The sequence below is a fragment of the Lepidochelys olivacea genome (genome assembly GCF_965140295.1).
Source record: "Lepidochelys olivacea isolate rLepOli2 genome assembly, chromosome: 5".
Classification (NCBI taxonomy): Eukaryota; Metazoa; Chordata; order Testudines; family Cheloniidae; genus Lepidochelys; species Lepidochelys olivacea.
Genome location: NC_140415.1, coordinates 125,040,337 through 125,060,015, shown reverse-complemented (window position 1 = coordinate 125,060,015; position 19,679 = coordinate 125,040,337). Strand labels below are relative to the sequence as shown.

The 19,679-nt window shown below is 51.5% G+C and overlaps 3 protein-coding genes across 5 annotated transcripts; all 3 read right to left on the bottom strand.

Moving 5' to 3' along the window:
• Window positions 1-4,750: 4,750 nt before the first annotated feature.
• LOC311521407 (perilipin-3-like) lies at window positions 4,751-8,655 on the bottom strand (the record flags this gene model as incomplete). The annotated part of the gene is made up of 7 exons (XM_084629740.1): window positions 4,751-5,243; window positions 5,345-5,467; window positions 5,683-5,873; window positions 6,599-6,884; window positions 6,990-7,072; window positions 7,786-7,981; window positions 8,602-8,655. The coding sequence occupies 7 exons, from the start codon at window positions 8,653-8,655 to the stop codon at window positions 4,872-4,874; spliced, it is 1,305 nt and encodes a 434-aa protein (XP_084485866.1). The 3' UTR covers window positions 4,751-4,871.
• A 5,730-nt stretch (window positions 8,656-14,385) lies between these two features.
• Window positions 14,386-16,187, bottom strand: LOC311521410 (perilipin-3-like). 3 transcript variants are annotated; one of them, XM_084629746.1, is made up of 3 exons: window positions 16,149-16,187; window positions 15,154-15,276; window positions 14,386-15,054 (listed from the first exon to the last, which is right to left on the bottom strand). In XM_084629746.1, exons 2-3 carry the CDS (start codon window positions 15,211-15,213, stop codon window positions 14,683-14,685), a joined length of 432 nt encoding a protein of 143 aa, XP_084485872.1. In that variant the 5' UTR covers window positions 15,214-15,276; window positions 16,149-16,187; the 3' UTR covers window positions 14,386-14,682. The 3 variants fall into 3 exon arrangements, with proteins under 3 accessions (XP_084485872.1, XP_084485871.1, XP_084485873.1); XM_084629745.1 differs by lacking the exon at window positions 16,149-16,187 and adding an exon at window positions 16,002-16,138; XM_084629747.1 differs by lacking the exon at window positions 16,149-16,187 and adding an exon at window positions 16,002-16,138 and having other exon boundaries at window positions 14,386-15,051.
• Window positions 16,188-16,258: 71 nt separating this feature from the next.
• Window positions 16,259-19,256, bottom strand: LOC311520611 (perilipin-3-like; the record flags this gene model as incomplete). Its single annotated transcript, XM_084628162.1, has 5 exons — window positions 19,195-19,256; window positions 18,358-18,553; window positions 17,562-17,644; window positions 17,186-17,456; window positions 16,259-16,482 (listed from the first exon to the last, which is right to left on the bottom strand). Exons 1-5 carry the CDS (start codon window positions 19,246-19,248, stop codon window positions 16,259-16,261), a joined length of 828 nt encoding a protein of 275 aa, XP_084484288.1. The 5' UTR covers window positions 19,249-19,256.
• Between the last annotated feature and the right edge of the window lie 423 nt (window positions 19,257-19,679).

The following is a 19,679-nucleotide window of genomic DNA, read 5'->3' as shown; positions in this document are numbered from 1 at the left end:
CTGCTCCCGGTCTGTTTTCTCTAAGAGCCAGACCAGGTTGTCCCCCTGCAGTAAGTCTCTCTCTATGGAGAACAGGCCAGGGCCTTAAACCTTTGATCTAAGGCAGGCTCAGAGACAGCCAGTTCCTCAAGCCCAGGGATGCACTTGTAATCCACACACCTTGTGGGTGTGTTCTTCTGTCCCATCTCGTGGCACCAGGACCAGTTAGAGAGGCAGAGATTAACACATCGGCTTTACAGTCTTCACTAAGAACCTTTTGGCTTTTGGCTCATGCAGTAGAGGCTCATGCGTTTAGCTGCAGAGGTCCCAGGTTTGATCCTGCCAATCACCAGAGTCTTTTGGCGTTACACACTCCCAAAGCTTCTCCTCAGACTTCGACACCCAACAATGCCTCTCAAGGGGAGCACCAGGACACCTGCACAGCTCATCAGAGGCACCCTCCTAATTTAGTCTTTTCCCAGATAATACCAGGACGAATTCCATTTCTCCCAGAGTACAATCACTGACTGAAGTTATCCTGCTGAAGGTAGTAGCCATTGACTACACACACAGAACACTGAATTGAGAAGGTACTACTGGGGAGCCTTCAGGGACCTCTTGAGTGAGTAGTGTAGGAGTCTTCCTGGATACTGAATTACATAGGAGATGATCATAATGGTCCCTTATGACCTTAATATCTCTGAGTCTACATAGGAGATTCCCACTATGGGAGGCTGGTTATTTTAAAGCCAATTTAGCTGGTAAAAATACAAATATTTTCTACTGTCAGTTAGAGACTAGTCTGGTGAAGAAACACAGATTCCAGTTCAGGTAAATTGACACCATCACTCCTAGAGGCAAGTGTGAGACCACGAACTAGAAAGCTACGACTAGGAAGCATTTCCCTTAGGGGACGGGAACATAGCACAGAGTTTAACCACACATCTTACCAAACTTCTACACTACTAATCCTTTGCCAGTAGTGGGACCTACCCCCCTCAGCCATTATATTCCTGTGATGATGTCATCATGGGGCTGGACACACTTGACAGACAGCTCAGGAGACCAATCACACAGCTGCATTCCCTACTTTACCCAGTGAGGGCTGTGAGCCTCTGAAAAGTTACAGGGTTTCGGAGTTGCCAGTTTTGGCTCCAGTTGGTCTCTCTGAAGAGTGCCTTTATGCTCCATTTCCCTGGTAACATTTTCAGTGTAGAAGGTTTTTTCTCACTAAAACAATCTAAGAGAGGAGAGTGCTGATTGCTCAAAGAGAGTTAGGTAGCCCCACACTGGGCAATAAGGGGTTAAAGACTGAGTGCAGTTAGCAGTTCCAATATAAGGGTCAGTTCAATACGTGGAACCCCAGGCTCAGGGGAGCATTTGGGAAATGATGGGGATGACACAGCCACAGGAAAGGACTAAGAGGGGAGACAAGCTCAGGGAAAAGTTTGGGCTGGGGGGAGTCAGTCATAGCCACGATGCTCGGCTCTACCCTCTCCCTATTGTCATTCCTGGCCTAGTTACTCCAGTGCCAGGGCCCTTCCCAGCTGGAGTGACAGCAGATCACAGCATGTATAACTTCTTCCCATAACCTCCCCATCGCCCTTCACACAGGGAGTAAAATCAAAGCAGGGAGTGACAGTGGCCTGGGGCTGAGGCAGCTGCTCACCTCACTCCTTTAAAGCAAGCCTAGATCTTCACACCCATGTGTCTGTCCCACAGGGGGATGTGAGTGGGCCTCCATCCAGACACACGACCTTCAGCGGTTGCAAAGGCTAGAGTGGGGCAGTGTTAGGCCCTGATTCTACCATGAGCCCTGCACAAACCAGCCCCTGCATTTACTCAGACCTCCAGTAACTTCAACAGTTGGGAAGAGTAGCTGAGTTCCAGAGAGCTCTGCACAGGTGCAAGTAACACCAGCACAGAGAGACCATTGCATGCTCAGGGCTTAGAAACCACCTTCCCATCCATAGCCCTCCCACATATGCAGCCAGCAGAAAAAGCAAGCCCAACCATGTTCAGAACACACTACAAGTCTTTCTACCTGGTAGCTACAATCCCTAATTATGCAGGCAGTAGTGCCCTGGAAAGATAGCCAGTTGGGGGCAAGAAGCATCTCTTTCCTTTTCCAATTTCTCCTTTTAATATTCAGACCATTGGAGTGTAGCAAGTGTGATCTCTATGCTCACACCTTGGATCCTCCAACAGGCCTTTGGATTAAAGACTTGAGCCCATGGGTGAATCATGCTGGGGTTTGCTGAAATAACTCACTGCTCCTTGTGCCATAAATACTGTATCTGGTGGGTTAGTCAGTTACTGCATTTGCTTTGTATAACTTAAGATTGGTCCAGCAACTTTTTTGATGTGGTATCTTACGGCTGACCCTGGCTTGAGGATGTGTTAGAACCACCCCTTCCCTATGGAAAAATTAGCTGTAAGGGCTGTGCTGGGGAAATGTAGGCTGCAATGCTCTTCATGGTGTAAAGAAAATCCAGCTTCTTTCCAAGTTTGAAGCAAATATCTGCTGATGTGAAATCCACTCATTGACCTCACACATTTTATTAGACTTGGACTAAAGAGGAAAGAGCTTCACTGGGCTTGAACACAGAAGTCAGATTAGCTGACCAGTACTCCTGCAGTCTGTACCTTTACTCACTCCAGCAGGGTTCCACCTAGCTATTGCTTTTACTCACTCTTCCCTGTGAGTTTGCTGGAGGGGCCATCTTTAATCCATAACAGAGCAGAGTTTAAAACACACCTCCAGTTCCACAGGCAGACTAGCTTCAGTAATTGCTCCCTGTCAGTTAGGGAGTTTCTGACTTTTCTGCAGAAAAGGACCTAGGGGTTACAGTGGACAAGAAGCTGGAAAGGAGTCAACAGTGTGCCCTTGTTGCCAAGGCGGCCAATGGCATTTTGGGCTGTATAAGTAGGGGCACTGCCAGCAGATCGAGGGATGTGATCATCCCCCTGTATTTGACATTGGTGAGGCCTCATCTGGAGTAGTGTCTCCAGTTTTGGTCCCCACATTACAAGGAGGTGGTGAAAAAATTGGAAAGCGACCAGCACAGGGCAACAAAAGTGATGAGGAGTGGCTGGGGGAACTGGAATTGTTTAGTCTGCGGAAGAGAAGAATGAGGGGGGATTTGATAGCAGCTTTCAACTACCTGAAAGGGGGTTCCAAAAAGGATGGATCTAGACTGTTCTCAGTGGTAGCAGATGACAAAACAAGGATCAATGGTCTCAAGCTGCAGTGGGCGAGGTTTAGGTTGGATATTAGAAAAAACTTTTTCCACTAGGGGGGTAGTGAAGCACTGGAATGGGTTACCTCGGGAGGTGGTGGAATCTCCTTCCTTTGAAGTTTTTAAGGTCAGGCTTGACAAAGCCCTGGCTAGGATGATTTAGTTGGGGATTGGTCCTGCTTTGAGCAGGGGGTTTGACTAAATGGCCTTCTGAGGTCCCTTCCAACCCTGATATTCTATGAACAGCTTGGTATCCTCAGTCGATTGGAGAACAAGGCAGGCCCTTTCCAATGAGATGACCACTTTGTTACTAGTCTCCATCTCTGGGAGCAACACAGCCATTCCTGCTCATGATGCTGTTGCAGTGCTGAACCCGAGAGACCTTTCTATCCTAACTCAGGCTTGAGCTACTAAGGAACAGTGATGGAGCTGCCTAGATGACACTACCCCCTTGTGACTTCAAGCACAGACAGAAGCTCTCAGGAAAATGCATTACAAGCCCAGCACTGGTCTGATCATGGATCTCCCACAACCCTGAGCCATGTGCCTGTACGGTTATTGACCAGGCTAGGTTTACACTAGGAAGTAGGAAAGGTTAGGCAGGTGCTTGGCTAACAGCAGGGAGGAAGGACGCAGGCTGGCTGATGTCCATGCTTCAGCAAGACTGGCTGCTGCTCTGTCTTGCAGCTAGTCTCCCTGTGTGTGCACGCAGGGGTGCGTTTTGACAACTCCAGGCAACTGGGATTTAACAATTCACCATTCCTTTTCCTGGACACTTCCAACCTGTTGAGCTTCTTACACTGGATTAGAGGCAAAGCCTGGCAGTCTCCCACCACTGTATGTGACCCTTTTAACTTCGCTCATTACCAATAGTAGGTTCTCAGCTCTCCACACACCCCATTTCCTCTCATGGCCATAGTGCCGTAACACACTGGGCTCTTCCCTCTGTTACTTGGTCTCACACAGTCTGTATTGTTGCCTTACTACACACTGGAAGCCAGATGAGTGTTCTCAATGGGCTGTTGCCTCCTTCTACATGAGAAAAGTCTCAATGGAGGCACCTGAAGAGATGCCTTCACCCAGGAGACAAGCTCAGCCATTCTGGAGCCCTGCCAGAGAAAAAGTAGGTGCAAGGGGTGTGTGTGTGTGTGTGTGTGTGTGTGTGTGTGTGTGTGTGTGTGTGTGTGAGTGAGAGAGAAGAAGAGGGGGATGGGGTCATCTGTACAGTAAATGTTTGTAGAGAGCACGAGTCGGGGAGGGAATCACATTAAGCAGACAGGAATTTGAATGCAGTTGCAGTTTATTGTGACATTAAACCCTAGTTTTACACATTACACAGCTAGGGAAAATATCAAGCTCAGGAGCACTTCCTGTGTACAGAGGAAGACAGCTGTAGGTATGTCCTGAGAGAAGCAGACTAGCCCTGCAAGGGATGCAGTCCTGCATGACTAGTGATGCCATTCTGTAACTGGTAATATATGGTTCTGGGGAAGCGTGCCTGGGAAATGACATTCAGGTTCTGTAATTCTGAGGTCAGCTCCTCCTTCTGCAGTCCACCATCTGCCAAAGCAGGACTACGGCTTCAGCGAGGAGACCCCATACTAGCTATGCAGGCAATTCAGCTGGATTCCTTCCAGCAGCAAGGGGAACCCTTCAGGCCTCCACCTTCTTTCCTTCCTCCACCAGCTCAACAGGACACGGTGGGGAGTCTCCAGCAGGAGTGAAGGGTCCCACGATCCAGTCCAGGGGAATGTTCTGCATCACATATTCCAGGAGCTCATCCAAGGACTTCTGGGCCTTGGTCACCATCTCCTGACTCCGGGCAAGGGCACTGCTGGACAGATCCTGGAAACAGCCGGCACTGGAGAAGGAGGCCTGGAGATCTTCTGTACTGCTCGAGATCTGCTGGGCCTTGTCCTGGATAGTGCTGGGAAGGCCCTGGATGCTGCCCAGGAGAGTAAGGCAGGTGGTTTTCAGTTGCTGGGTGAGGCTCTGGGACATGGCTAGAGCCTGAGCTTCAACCTGCTGGAAGGAGAAAGAGACTGGAGTATCTGCAAGTCTCCCCTGCAGATGGGGGGGGGGAGTTCACTGGAGCAAGGCTGTGAGGGCAAGAAGGAGGAGAATACCTTTGCGGAGTCAGGATCCTCCTGCCCTTCCAACTTCCCCCTGCAGTACTGGAGCCACATCTGGTACAGACGGTCCTGGCCATTGTGAAGCTTCTGATCTACGGCCTGCTTGGCATGGCTGATCTGCAGGAGGAGAGGGCAGTTAGCTAGGAAGAGCAGGAGGCGGCTGGCCAGGGAAGCTCTCCCACAGCTAGGTGTGGGCAGCAGGCAGGCAGCACTACTGCAGCGACACAGCTGGGCCCTTGGAACAAACAGTGCCAATGGCACTGAGCATGGGAGGCTGCAGAGACCGTGACCCACAGCAGCTACACGGTAGGGGAGAGGGGTCGTGTTCCTACCAAGTCAATGATTTGCTGGAGCTGGGAGAGGGCCTCCAGGGTGCACTGCCTGGCTTGTCTCATCTTGCCCAGGGCGTGCTGGTAGGCTCGCTGGCGCAGCGTGCTCGACAGGGAACCCAGACGCACGTAGTAACTCCGCTGCTCTGCGGGAGCCTCTCCAGGCCCCTCAAGGGGAGTTGTGGCAAGCTCAGCTGGAAGGGGGAAAGGGTCAGTTGGCAGCAGTGGTGCAAGTAAGGCAGCAAGGTCAGGTACGCTGCACCATTAAGACATTTGTTGCTGGGATGACGTACTGGAATGACGTTCGGTATCCACTGAAAACCGCAGGGCTCTCAGGAACCACAGCAGTGAAAGGAGCAGAATGCTGGCAGCTCCTCCGGTGTGTCTGTACCACCCCCAGCTGGCCCCCACCAGCCCTTCCATGTAGTTGCATCTCCTGTCTGGAGTCTGTAGAGCCCCCTGCACAAGGCAGGGTGGGGTCGTTTGGGGGGAGGAGGGGTGTCACATGCCTCCCCCGCTTTTGGGTCCCTCCCATGAGTCACCGTACTGCTAAGAATTAAAATCTACTTGTACCACCAATTGGCAGGGCCAGGATACAAGGCAGGGATGCGTTCAGCCCTCCCAAAGCTTGTGACCGATGCAATCTTTCCCAGGGCACGATTGGATGCCCTGCAGCACCGACCAGTAAGGCAGCAGGTAGCTGCACAGGGAGAAGCGTCAGAGCCATGAGACAGGGCTAGCAGAGGGCCCAGCATGAAGGAACCAAGGGAGGGCTAGTAGCCATCTAGGTTGCAAGCTAGCCTTAAGGAGAGGTGGCTCTTTTGGCAGCTCAGGCGTGAACACTGAACAGCTGTGAATCCAAGCCGTGCCCGAAGACACCAGGGTCACATTGGTTTGTATTCAGCAGAGGGGATCTTACCAAGCTCCTCCTCCGTCATGGGGAGGTAGTAGTCCACCAGCTGCTCAGATTTCCCCAATGCTGTGTCTATGACACTTCCAGCCATCTGCCCCATACGGGAGCCCATCACTGTGCTCATGCTCCTGGTCACGGCAGATTTGGTCACCTCCACGCTCTCCTGGACAGCCCCTTGGGCCATGCCCACCATGCTGGTCACTGCATCCTTGGCCTCAGTGACCGGGCTGCAGACAGCATCCTTGGCACCCACCACTGTGGCACGCACGAGTTCTTGGGCATCCAAAGCCACCTAGAGGAAAAGGGATCAGAAGAGAGGTCACTGAACACCTAGCAGAAGTGAAGGGCCCACAGCCTCATCCTGCTCCAGGACCAGCCGTGACACTCGTGTGGTTACCTTCTCAATCGGCTGCTGCAGGATGGGCAGCTGCTCCTCCAGTCTGTCCAGACCCCGACAGGCATATTCATTGGCTGCTGCAACTGAAACATAACCACAGAACTCGTTCCCTTAATTCCTTCATGTGCACAGATCTTGTGGGGCTGCTAATCCGTGTACACTGGAGGACTGGTGTTCCTAAGCAAGTGTCCCCAGGTTACTGATGGGAAAGCCAAGGAAGAGGGGTTGGGCAAGTTGCCCAAGGCTATGGAGCCAGTCTGTTTCAGAGCCAGGTTTAGCAGTCAGGAGATCCGGCTGCCAGTCATCTGTTCATCCACCCCCAGCTTCTCCTAGAGGGTTTCAGGAGTCTCCAGTGCCTGCAATGGGCTCAAATCCTTTTAGCATTGGAGCTGCTTCCTGTACCCTCTAGCAGGTATTGCTCCATGGCATTAGGTGCCATACACAGTGCATGTGGCTGTGTGGTACTGGGCCAGCCATACACACCAGGGATTGTGGCTGGGCACTGCCTGCCTCTAGGCTGGTCCAGCTCACCGCTGGTACCTGAGCAGGAATCCCCACCAGCAGCTGCTGCAGCCGTCAGAACTCCTCCGCACAAGGCCAATGCCTTGGCCAGATCAAGTTTAGGAGCTCGCTGAGTTCAGGGGAGCAGGAGAAGGGAGTTTGTGGATTCTGTTTGCGGCCAGTTGTAGGCCGAGCTCAGTAGTGGGCCTAGAGCCACTGTAGGCTGAGCCTGCCCCCTGACCCACCTCCCCCGCCACACACACAGGAGTGTTCCTGCCTCCCTTCCCTTACTCACGCTGTGGCTCCAGCTGGTCCAGGATGGGCTGTGCCCCGGTAATGGCAGCAGAGGTGATGGCCCTCACCCCAGTCTCTACTACCTCACAGACCCCTTTGATGGCTGGGTGGGTCTCTTTGGTGGCAGCGTAGCTGGCAGAGGCCATCTCACAGGCAGAGCTGACCAAGGGCAGGCCAGCCACCCTGTGCCCTGCAGTCTGAGGGAGGGAAAGAGGAGTCAGTTGAGGAAGAGCTCCTGGCTTCTCAAGGTGCCCCTCCTGTCTTATCCTCTGCAACTACTGATTCTGTAGGAGACTGCCCAGCTCTGAGGACAGTCTCCTGTCCATTTCACCTGGGTTTCAGTGTCCTGCCTGTGAGATTAGTTACAGACCCAGAAGCCTGGTTCCATTGGAACAGCTGCCAATATTCAGCAAGGTCTCAGGAATGTCGTTTCCATCCTGGCACACCCACCAACAAAACAGAACTGTGTCATGATCTCGTTCCGTCAGCGAGAGCAGGAATGGAGAGACCTTTTGTCTTCTCAAGTGCAGTCTCTCTCGATCAGGAACCATGTCTCGGTCCAGCACCCGGTACAATGCCCCCACTGGGCATTGCAATCAACGGGATTTGCCAGTGTTCTAATGCAGACAGCATTCACAGGGTCACCTGTGCTCCTCCCGGATTCAGGAGGCACATGTGGGCAGTGACTACGGCACTCAGAGCTAGAATCATTGCCTAGTGTTGTGGTTACGAGTCCCTGTCTCCAGCAGTGGAGACATTCAAGCTAGAACAGCCCTTCCAGCCGCCAAGCACACCTGCCTCCCCAGGAGGGACCCACCTGTTGCTCCTCTGCCTGGATCTCCACCTGTGGTTCATTTTCCTTAGCAGACATGGTGGAGTGAGATGTCCCTGCAAGACCCAAAAAGGAATATTGAGTGGCTACAGCAGGAAACAGTGAAATCAATCTTGTGTAGGAATACCAGGAGAGCTGCTCCCGGTCCATTTTCTCCAGGAGCCAGACCAGGCTGTCCCCCTGCAGTAAGTCTCTCTCTACAGAGAGCAGGCCAGGCCCTTAAACCTTTGATCTAAGGCAGGCTCAGAAACAGCCAGTTCTTCAAGCCCAGGGATGCACTCGTAATCCACACACCTTGTGGGTGTGTTCTTCTGTCCCATGTCGTGGCACCAGGACCAGTTAGAGAGGCAGAGATTAATTTATTGGCTTTACCGTCTTAGCGAAGAGCCTTATGGCTTTTAGCTCATGCAGTAGAGGCTCATGCATTTAGGTCCAGAGGTCCCAGGTTTAATCCTGCCCATTACCAGGGTCTTTTGGCATTACACACTCCCAAAGCTTCTCCTCAGACTTCTACACCCAACAATGCCTCCCAAGGGGAGCACCAGGACACCTGCACAGCTCATCAGAGGCACCCTCCTAGTTTAGTCTTTTCCCAGATAATACCGGGGCTAATTCCATTCGTCCCAGAGTACGATCACTGACAGAAGTTATCCTGCTGAAGGTAGTAGCCATTGACTACACACACAGAACACTGAATTGAGAAGGTACCACTGGGGAGCCTTCAGGGACCTCTTGAGTGAGTAGTGTAGGAGTCTCCCTGGATACTGAATTACATAGGAGATGATCATAATGGTGCCTTCTGACCTTAATATCTATGAGTCCACATGCCCACTACAGCAGGCTGGTTATTTTAAAGCCAATTTAGCTGGTAAAAATACAAATATCTTCTATTGTCAGGTAAAGATGGTCTGGTAAAGAAACAGATTCCAGTTCAGGTAAGTTGACACCATCACTCCTAGAGGCAAGCGTGAGACCACTATCTAGAAAGCTATGGCCAGGAAGCATTTCCCTTATGGGAAGGCACCAGGCTTGTTTTCCTTTAGTGTTTCCTGCATTATCTGTTTCAGATACATATTGGTTACCCAGCACTCCAGTCTCAGCTGAATCAGCCACCTCAGTCAAGTGTTTCCACCTGCAGATCTTTAGGACAAGCCAGAACTCAGACCACAACCAGAAGTCCCAATCCCCATCCCTGCATGGGAACAGCATAGCTTTGCTCAGGTAGAGAGATGAGTAGGAGTTTTTCCCCTAGTCCAAACTCTAATTTAGTTCTCCTTGTTAAATATTCTATTTTCCTCTAGGGAAGCCTCCATCTTCTTGAACATACCATTAATCCAGGCCTCCCAGTCTAGAAGGCAAATAGTTTCCTTCCCTGGACCATTTGCTCAGAAGACTGAACTCAAAATGCTTTACACAAGTACAACTACTAAGCACTGAAACTAGCTAAAAGCTTCTGACCATTCAATCCTAGCCACTACTGGCCATCAGGCAAGACATTGGGTCACACTCTGTGTAAGAAAAGAGCCCCCATCAAAACAAATACAGAACCTAGGAACCAGAGACATAAGACAGAAGTTAACCACACATCTTACCAAACTTCTACACTACTAATCCTTCACCAATACTCAAACCTCCCTTAAGTCTCAGCCATTATATTCCTGTGATGATGTCATCATAGGGCTGGGCACACTTGACAGACAGCTCAGGAGACCAATCAGACAGCTGCATTCTCTACTTTGCCCAGTGAGAGCTGTGAGCCCATGAAAAGTTACAGGGTGTGAGAGTTGCCAATCTTGGTTGGATGTGTTCCTGGAGGTCTCATCACATGACAATCTTTAATTAAAGATTAATCTTTAATTCCTGGAGAGTTCAGGACAATCCTGGAGGGCTGGCAAACCTAGTTTCAGATTATGAGCTGTTTGGGGCAGGCCTTTTACTCTGTGTTAAGACAGTACCTAGCACGATGGGATTCCAGTTCTGATTTTTGCTTTGAAATGCTACGGTCATACAAATAATAATAATGGTTCATATTCTCAGAGTACTCCGGTTGTTCTCTCTGAAGAGCGCCTTTACGCTCCATTTCCCTGGTCACATTTTCAGTGTAGAAGATTTTTGACAGTAAAACCGTCTAAGAGAGGAGAGTGCTGGTAGCTGTTGTATTATTTTCCTTTCCTGCCCACTCCAAAAGAGGCTGGGGAAGTTATTCTGGCCCAGCTGGCACAAGATACTCCTCAGTTCATTTATAGCTTTCCTGTTGGTTGACTTGTCCAGGGAAGAGAACATGGCACAGGTTTTTAAAGGTATTTAGCTATTGCTCCTCTCAGCATTGCAAGGCCTAAGTGAGTTAGGCCCAGGACCTCAAAGAGAGTTAGGTAGCCCCACACTGGGCAATAAGGGGTTAAAGACTGAGTGCAATTAGCAGTTCTAATATAAGTGTCAGTTCAATACGTGGAACCCCCAGGCTCAGGGGGAATCTGGGGAGCATTTGGGCAGATGCTGGGGGTGACACAGCCAAAGGGAAGCACTGAGTGGGGAGACAAGCTCAGGGAAAAATTTGGGGGGGTGTCAGTTATAGCCACTCGGCTCGGCTCTGCCCTCTCCCCATTATCATTCCTGGCCTAGTTACTCCAGCGCCAGGGTCCTTCCCAGTCAGAGTGACAGCAGATCACACCAGGCATAACTTCGTCCCATAACCTCCCTACACCTTTCACACAGGGAGTAAAATCAAAGCAGGGAGTGCAAATGCCTGGAGCAGCTGAGCAGAGTGACAGTGGCCTGGGGCTGAGGCAGGTACTCACCTCCCTCCTTTAAAGCAGGCCTAGATGTTCATACCCATGTGTCTGTCCCACAGAGGGATGTGAGAGGGCCTCCATCTAAACACACGATCTTCAGTTTCAGTGGCTGCAAGGGCCAGAGTGGGGCCGTTTTAGGCTCTGATTCTACAATGAGCCCTGCACAAACCAGCCCCTGCATTTACTCAGACCCCCAGTAACTTCAAGAGGCAGTTGGGAAGAGTAGCTGAGTTCCAGAGAGCTCTGCACAGGTCCAAGTATCTCTAGCACAGAGAGACCATTGCATGCTCAGGGCTTAGAAACCACCTTCCCATCCATAGCCCTCCCACACAGGCAGCCAGAAGAAGCAGCAAGCCCAACCATGTTGAGAGCACACTACAAGTCTTCCTACCTGGGATCTACAGCTATAATCACTAATTATTCAGAGGGTGCCACCCAGGAGAGAAAGCCAGCTGGGGGCAGGAAGCATCTCTCTCCTTTTCCCATTCCTCCTTCTAATATTCAGACCATTGGGGTATAGCTGGTGTGATCTCTATGCTCACACGTGGATCCTCCAACAGGCCTCTGGATTAAACAGTCGAGCCCATTGGTTTGGGGTTTGCTGAAGTAACTCACTGCTCTTTGAATAAATACTGCACCCGGTGGGTTAGTCAGTCACTGAACTTGCTTTATATAACTTGAGAGTGGTGCAGCAACATTTTCCATCGGGTTTCTTAGGTCTGACCCTGCTTGGGGATGTGTTAGAACCGCTCCTTCTCTACAGAAAGATTAGCTGCAGGGGCTGCACTCGGGAAACGTAGGCTACAATGTTCTTCATGGCGTAAAGAAAATCCAGCTCCCACTTCTATCCAAGTTTGAAGCTAATATCTGTTGATGTGAAATCCACTCATTGACATCACACATTTTATTAGACTTGGACGAAAGAGGAAAGAGCTTCACTGGGCTTGGATACAGAAGTCACGTTAGCTGACCAGCACTCCTGAAGTCTGCACTTACTCTTCCATATTCCTAAAAGGAGCAGACTAGGACCTTTACTCACCCCAGCAGGGCTCCACCTAGCTAGTGTGTTGGAGGGGCCTCTGTTAATCCAGAACACAGCAGGGTATGTAACACACTTCCAGTTACACAGGCAAATTAGCCTCAGTGATCGCTCACTGTCAGTTAGGGAGTTTCTGACTTTTCTGAAGAAAAGGACCTCAAAGTTACAGTGGACAAGAAACTGGCTATGAGTCAACAGTGTGCCCTTGTTGCCAAGACGGCCAATGACATTTTGGGTTGTGTAAATAGGGGCATTGCCAGCAAATCGACAGACATGATTGCTCTCCTCTATTCAACACTTGTGAGGCCTGATCTGGAGTACTATGTCCAGTTTTGGGCCCTACACTACAAAAAGGATGTGAAAAAATTGGAAAGTGTCCAGCAGAGGGCAACAAAAATGTTTAGGGGACTGGAACACATGACTTATGAGGAGAGGCTGAGGGAACTGGAATTGTTTAGCCTGCAGAAGAGAAGAAGGGTGTGGGGGGGAGAATTGATAGCTGCTTTCAGCTACCTGAGAGGGAGTTCCAAAGAGGATGCATCTGGACTGTTCTCAGTGGTACAAATGACAGAACAAGGATCAATGGTATCAAGTTGTAGTGGGAAAGGTTTAGGTTGGATATTAGGAAAAACTTTTTCACTAGAAGGGTGGTGAAGCACTGGAATGCGTTACCTAGGAAGGTGGTGGAGTCTCCTTCCTTTGAAGTTTTTAAGGTCGGGTTTGACAAAACCCTGGCTGGGATGATTTAACTGGGGATTGGTCCTGCTTTGAGCAGGGGGTTGGATTAGATGACCTACTAAGGTCCATTCCAACCCCCATATTCTAGGGGTCTATGAAAACGTTTGTAGCCCCAGTCCACTGGGAGTACAAGACAGGCCCTGTTCAATGAGATCAGGAGTAACTAGCCCTGGGAGCTGCATCCATCACCACTTTGATTACTAGTCTCTATCTTTGAGAGCTACACACCCATTCCTGCTCATGGTGCTGTTGCAGTGCTGAACCCAAGAGACATTTCCTTGCCTGAAGCTTATTAATAGCTCAAGCCGGAGTTAGGATAAGCAAAAGTGATGGAGCTGCCTAGATGACACTAGGCACTTGTGACTTCAAGCATAGACACAAGCTCTCAGGAAAATGCATTACAAGCCCAGCACTGGTCCTACTATGGATCTCCCACAACCCTGAGCCATTAGCCTGGCTAGGTTTACACTAGGCAGTAGGAAATGTTAGGCAGGTGCTTGGCTAATGGCAGGGAGGAAGGATGCAGGCTGGCTGATGTCCATGCTTCAGCAGGACTATCTGCTGCTCTCTCTCTTGCAGCTAGTTTCCCTGTGTGTGTTTTGTTAAATCCCAGTTGCCTGGAGTTGTCAATTCACCATCTTTTCCTAGACACTTCCAACCTGTTGAGCTTCTTGCACTGAACTAGAGGCAAGGCCCGGCAGTCTCCCACCACTGTATGTGACCCTTTTAACTTTGCTCATTACCAGTAGTAGGTTCTCAGTTCTCCACACACCTCATTTCCTCTCAAGGCCATAGTGCCCTATCTCAACAACCTGGGTCTTTCCCTCTGTTAGTTGGGTCTCAGAGCCTGTAATGTTGCCTTGCTAGCCACTGGAAGCCAGACGAGTGTTCTCAATGGGGAGAACACTGTTGCCTTCTTCTACATGAGAAAAGTCTCAATGGAAGAGTGTCAAATGGAGGCACCTGAAGAGATGCCTTCACCCAGGAGATGAGCTCAGCCATTCTGCAGCCCTTCCGGAGAAAGTGGTTGGAGGGGGTTTGTGTGTGTGAAGAAGAGGGGCATGGGGTCACCTCTACAGTATATGTTTCTACAGAGCATGAGCCAGGGAGGGAATCACATTAAGCAGACAGAAATTTGAATGCAGTTGAGGTTTATTGTAACATTAAACCCTAGTTTTACACATTAGAAAGCTAGGGAAAAGATCAAGCTCAGGAGCACTTCTTATGTACAGAGGAAGACAGCTGTATGTATGTCCTGAGAGAAGCAGACTAGCCCTGCAAGGGATGCAGTCCTGCATGACTAGTGATGCCACCCTGTAACTGGTAATACATGGTTCTGGAGAAGTGGGCCTGGGAAAGGCCATTCAGGTTCTGCAGAAGGAAGACCTGACCTCAGTCCACCATCTGCCAAAGCAGAACTGTGGCCTCAGCAGGGAGACCCCACACTAGCTATGCAGGCAATTCAGCTGGATTCCTTCCAGGAGCAGGGGGAACCCTTCAGGCCTCCACCTTCTTTCCTTCCTCCACCAGCTCAACAGGACACGGTGGGGAGTCTCCAGCAGGAGTGAAGGGTCCCACGATCCAGTCCAGGGGAATGTTCTGCGTCACGTATTCCAGCAGCTCATCCAGGGACTCCTGGGCCTTGGTCACCATCTCCCGACTCCGGGCCAGGGCACTGCTGGACAGATCCTGGAAACAGCCGGCACTGGAGAAGGAGGCCTGGAGATCTTGTATACTGCTCGAGACCTGCTGGGCCTTGTCCTGGATAGTGCTGGGAAGGCCCTGGATGCTGCCCAGGAGAGTAAGGCAGGTGGTTTTCAGTTGCTGGGTGAGGCTCTGGGATGTGGCTAGAGCCTGAGCTTCAACCTGCTGGAAGGAGAAAGAGAGACTGGAGTATCTGCAAGTCTCCCCTGCAGATGGGGGGAGTTCACTGGAGCAAGGCTGTGCGGGAGAGAAGGAGGAGAATACCTTTGCGGAGTCAGGATCCTCCTGCCCTTCCAACTTCCCCCTGCAGTACTGGAGCCACATCTGGTACAGACGGTCCTGGCCATTGTGAAGCTTCTGATCTACGGCCTGCTTGGCATGGCTGATCTGCAGGAGGAGAGGGCAGTTAGCTGGGAAGAGCAGGAGGCGGCTGGCCAGGGAAGCTCTCCCACAGCTAGGTGTGGGCAGCAGGCAGGCAGCACTACTGCAGCGACACAGCTGGGCCCTTGGAACAAACAGTGCCAATGGCACGGAGCATGGGAGGCTGCAGAGACAGAGTCAAGGTTCCTCCCCCACTCTGAACTCTAGGGTACAGATATGGGGACCTGCATGAAAAACCTCCTAAGCTTACTTTCACCAGTTTAGGTTAAAACTTCCCCAAGGTACAAATTAATTTTATCCTTTGCCCTTGGAATTTCTACTGCCACCACCAATCTCTAACTGGGTTTACTGGGAAACGTAGTTTGGACACATCTTTCCTCCCAAAAACCCTCCCAACCCTTGCACCCCACTTCCTGGGGAAGGTTTGGTAAAAATCCTCACCAATTTGCATAGGTGACCTCAGACCCAAACCCTTGGATCTTAGAACAATGAAAAAGCATTCAGTTTTCTTACAAGACGACTTTTAATAGAAGTAAAGGAATCACCTCTGTAAAATCAGGATGGTAGATACCTTACAGGGTAATTAGATTCAAAACAGAGAATCCCTCTAGGCAAAACCTTTAGTTACAAAAAAGACACACAGACTGGGATAGTCATTGTAGCCAGCACAAATCTTTTCTTAGCCATTTAAAGAAATCATAATCTAACACATACCTAGCTAGATAATTTACTAAACGTTCTAAGACTCCATTCCTGTTCTGTTCCCAGCAAAAGCAGCATATAGACAGACACAGACCCTTGGTTTTCTCCCTCCTCCCAGCTTTTGAGAGTATCTTGTCTCCTCATTCGTCATTTAGGTCAGGTGCCAGCAAGGTTACCTTTAGCTTCTTAACCCTTTACAGGTGAGAGGACTTTCCTCTGACCGGGAGGGATTTTGAAGTGGTTTATCCTTCCCTTTATATTTATGACAGACCGTGACCCACAGCAGCTACAGGGCAGGCGAGAGGGGTCGTGTTCCTACCAAGTCAATGATTTGCTGGAGCTGGGAGAGGGCCTCCAGGGTGCGCTGCCTGGCTTGTCTCATCTTGCCCAGGGCATGCTGGTAGGCTCGCTGGCGCAGCGTGCTCGACAGGGAACCCAGACGCACGTAGTAACTCCGCTGCTCTGCGGGAGCCTCTCCAGGCCCCTCAAGGGGAGTTGTGGCAAGCTCAGCTGGAAGGGGGAAGGGGTCAGTTGGCAGCAGTGGTGCAAGTAAAGCAGCAAGGTCAGGTACGCCGCGCCATTAAGACATTTGTTGCTGGGATGACGTACTGGAATGACGTTCGGTAGCCGCTGAAAACTGCAGGGCTCTCAGGAACCGCAGCAGCGAAAGGAGCAGAACGCTGGCACCTCCTCCAGTGTGTCTCTACCGCCCCCAGCTGGACCCCACCAGCCCTTCCATGTTGTTGCATCTCCTGTCTGGGGTCTGTAGAGCCCCCCGCACAAGGCAGGGTGGGGTCGTTTGGGGGGAGTGATGTGCCCCCCCACACTTTTGGGTCCCTCCCATGAGTTGCCGTACTGGTAAGAATTAAAATCTACTTGTACCACTGGTTGGCAGGGCCAGGATACAAGGCAGGGATGCGTTCAGCCCTCCCAAAGCTTGTGACCGATGCAATCTTTCCCAGGGCACGATTGGATGCCCTGCAGCACCGACCAGTAAGGCAGTGGGTAGCAGCACAGGGAGCGTCAGAGCCAGACAGGGCTAGCTGAGGACCCAGCATGAAGGAACAAAGGGAGGGCTAGTAGCCAAGCTAGTTTGCAATGCAGCCCAAAGGAGATGTGGCTCTTTTGGCAGCTCAGCTGTGAGCACTGAGTCCAAGCCATGCCCGAAGACACCAGGGTCACATTGGTTTGTATTCAGCAGAGGGGATCTTACCAAGCTCCTCCTCTGTCATGGGGAGGTAGTAGTCCATCAGCTGCTCAGATTTCCCCAATGCTGCGTCTATGACACTCGCAGCCATCTGCCCCATGCTGGAGCCCATCACTGTGCTCATGCTGCTGGTCACGGTGGATTTGGTCACCTCCAAGCTCTCCTGGACAGCCCCTTGGGCCACGCTCACCCAGCTCGTTACTGCATCCTTGGCCTCAGTGACCGTGCTGCAGACTGCATCCTTGGCACCCACCAGGTCTTGGGCATCCAAAGCCACCTAGAGGAAAAGGGGTCAGAGGAGAGGTCACTGAACACCTAGCGGAAGTGAAGGGCCCACAGCCTCATCCTGCTCCAGGACCAGCCGTGACACTCGTGAGTTTACCTTCTCAATCGGCTGCTGCAGGATGGGCAGCTGCTCCTCCAGTCTGTCCAGACCCCGACAGGCATATTCATTGGCTGCTGCAACTGAAACATAACCACAGAACTCGTTCCCTAAATTCCTTCACGTCCACAGATCTCGTGGGGCTGCCCATCTGTGTACATTGGAGGACTGGTGTTCCTAAGCAAGTGTCCCCAGGTTACTGATGGGAAAGCCAAGGAAGAGGGGTTGGGCAAGTTGCCCAAGGCTATGGAGCCAGTCTGTTTCAGAGCCAGGTTTAGCACTCAGGAGATCCGGCTGCCAGTCATCTGTTCATCCACCCCCAGCTTCTCCTAGAGGGTTTCAGGGGTCTCCAGTGCCTGCAATGGGCTCAGATCCTTTTAGCATAGAAGCTGCTTCCTGTACCCTCTAGCAGGTATTGCTCCATGGCATTAGGTGCCATACACAGTGCATGTGGCTGTGTGGTACTGGGCCAGCCATGCACACCAGGGATTGTGCCTGGGCACTGCCTGCCTCTTGGCTGGCCCAGCTCACCGCTGGTACCTGAGCAAGAGTCCCCAACAGCAGCTGCTGCAGCCGTCAGAGCTGCTCCGCACAAGGCCAATGCCTTGGCCAGATCACGTCTAGGAGCTAGCTGAGTTGAGAGGAGCAGGAGAAGGGAGTCTGTGGATTCTGTTTGCGGCCAGTTGGAGGCCGAGTTCAGTAGTGGGCCTAGAGCCACTGTAGGCTGAGCCTGCCCCCAGACCCACCTCCCCCGCCACACACACAGGAGTGTTCCTGCCTCCCTTCCCTTACTCACGCTGTGGCTCCAGCTGGGCCAGGATGGGCTGTGCCCTGTTGATAGCAGCAGAGGTGATGGCCCTCTCCCCAGTCTCTACCACCTCACAGACCCCTTTGATGCCTGGGTGGGTCTCTTTGGTGGCAGCGTACCTGGCAGAGGCCATCTCACAGGCAGAGCTGACCAAGGGCAGGCCAGCCACCCTGTCCCCTGCAGTCTGGGGGAGGGAAAGAATCGTCAGCTGGGGAAGAGCTCCTGGCTTCTTAAGATGCCCCTCCTGTCTCTTTCCCTTTGCAACTGCCGATTCTGTAGGAGACTGCCTAGCTCTGAGGACAGTCTCCTGTCCCTGTCAGCAGGGGTTCAGTGGCCTGCCTGTGACATTAGTTACACACCCAGAAGCCTGGTCCCATTGCTGAATATTGGCAGCTGTTCCAATCTCAGGAATGCCATTTGCACCTTGGCACTCCCACCAAGGAAACAGAACTGTGTCACAGTCTCGTTCTGTCAGTGAGAGCAGGATGGAGAGACCTTTTGTCTTTCCCAGTGCAGTCTCTCCCGATCAGAAACCATGTCTCAGTCCGGGACACGGTACAATGCCCCACTCTTTTTTGAGGGCCCTTGGGCATTAGTCAGCGGGATTTGCCAGTGTTACAGTGCAGCCAGCAGTCAAAGGATCCCCAGTGCTCCTCCTGGCTTCAGGGGGCACTTGTGGGCAGCGACTACGGCACTCCGAGAACTAGAAATTGGAGCATTAGCTAGTGTTGTGGTTACGAGTCCCTGTCTCCAGCAGTGGAGACATTCAAGCTAGAACAGCCCTTCCAGCCGCCAAGCACACCTGCCTCCCCAGGAGGGACCCACCTGTTGCTCCTCTGCCTGTGTCTCCACCTGTGGTTCATTTTCCTTAGCAGACATGGTGGAGTGAGATGTCCCTGTAAGACCCAAAAAGGAATATTGAGTGGCTACAGCAGGAAATAAAATCAGTATTGTGTAGGAACATCAGGAGAGCTGCTCCCGGTCCGTTTTCTCTAAGAGCCAGACCAGGTTGTCCCCCTGTAGGAAGTCTCTCTACAGAGAGAACAGGCCAGGGCCTTAGACCTTTCATGTAAGGCAGGCCCAGAAACAGAAACAGCCAGTTCGTCTGGGTGTTGTCTTCTATCCCCTCTAGTGGCACCAGGACCAGTTAGAGAGAGATTAACGCATCCACTCTACAGTCTTAGCTAAGAGCCATATGGCTTTTAGCTCATGCAGTGGAGCTAAATGCATGAGCCTCCAAAGGGCCTGGGTTTGATCCTGCTGATGACCAGGGTCTGTTGGTGTTACACATAGATAGATCGATATTATAG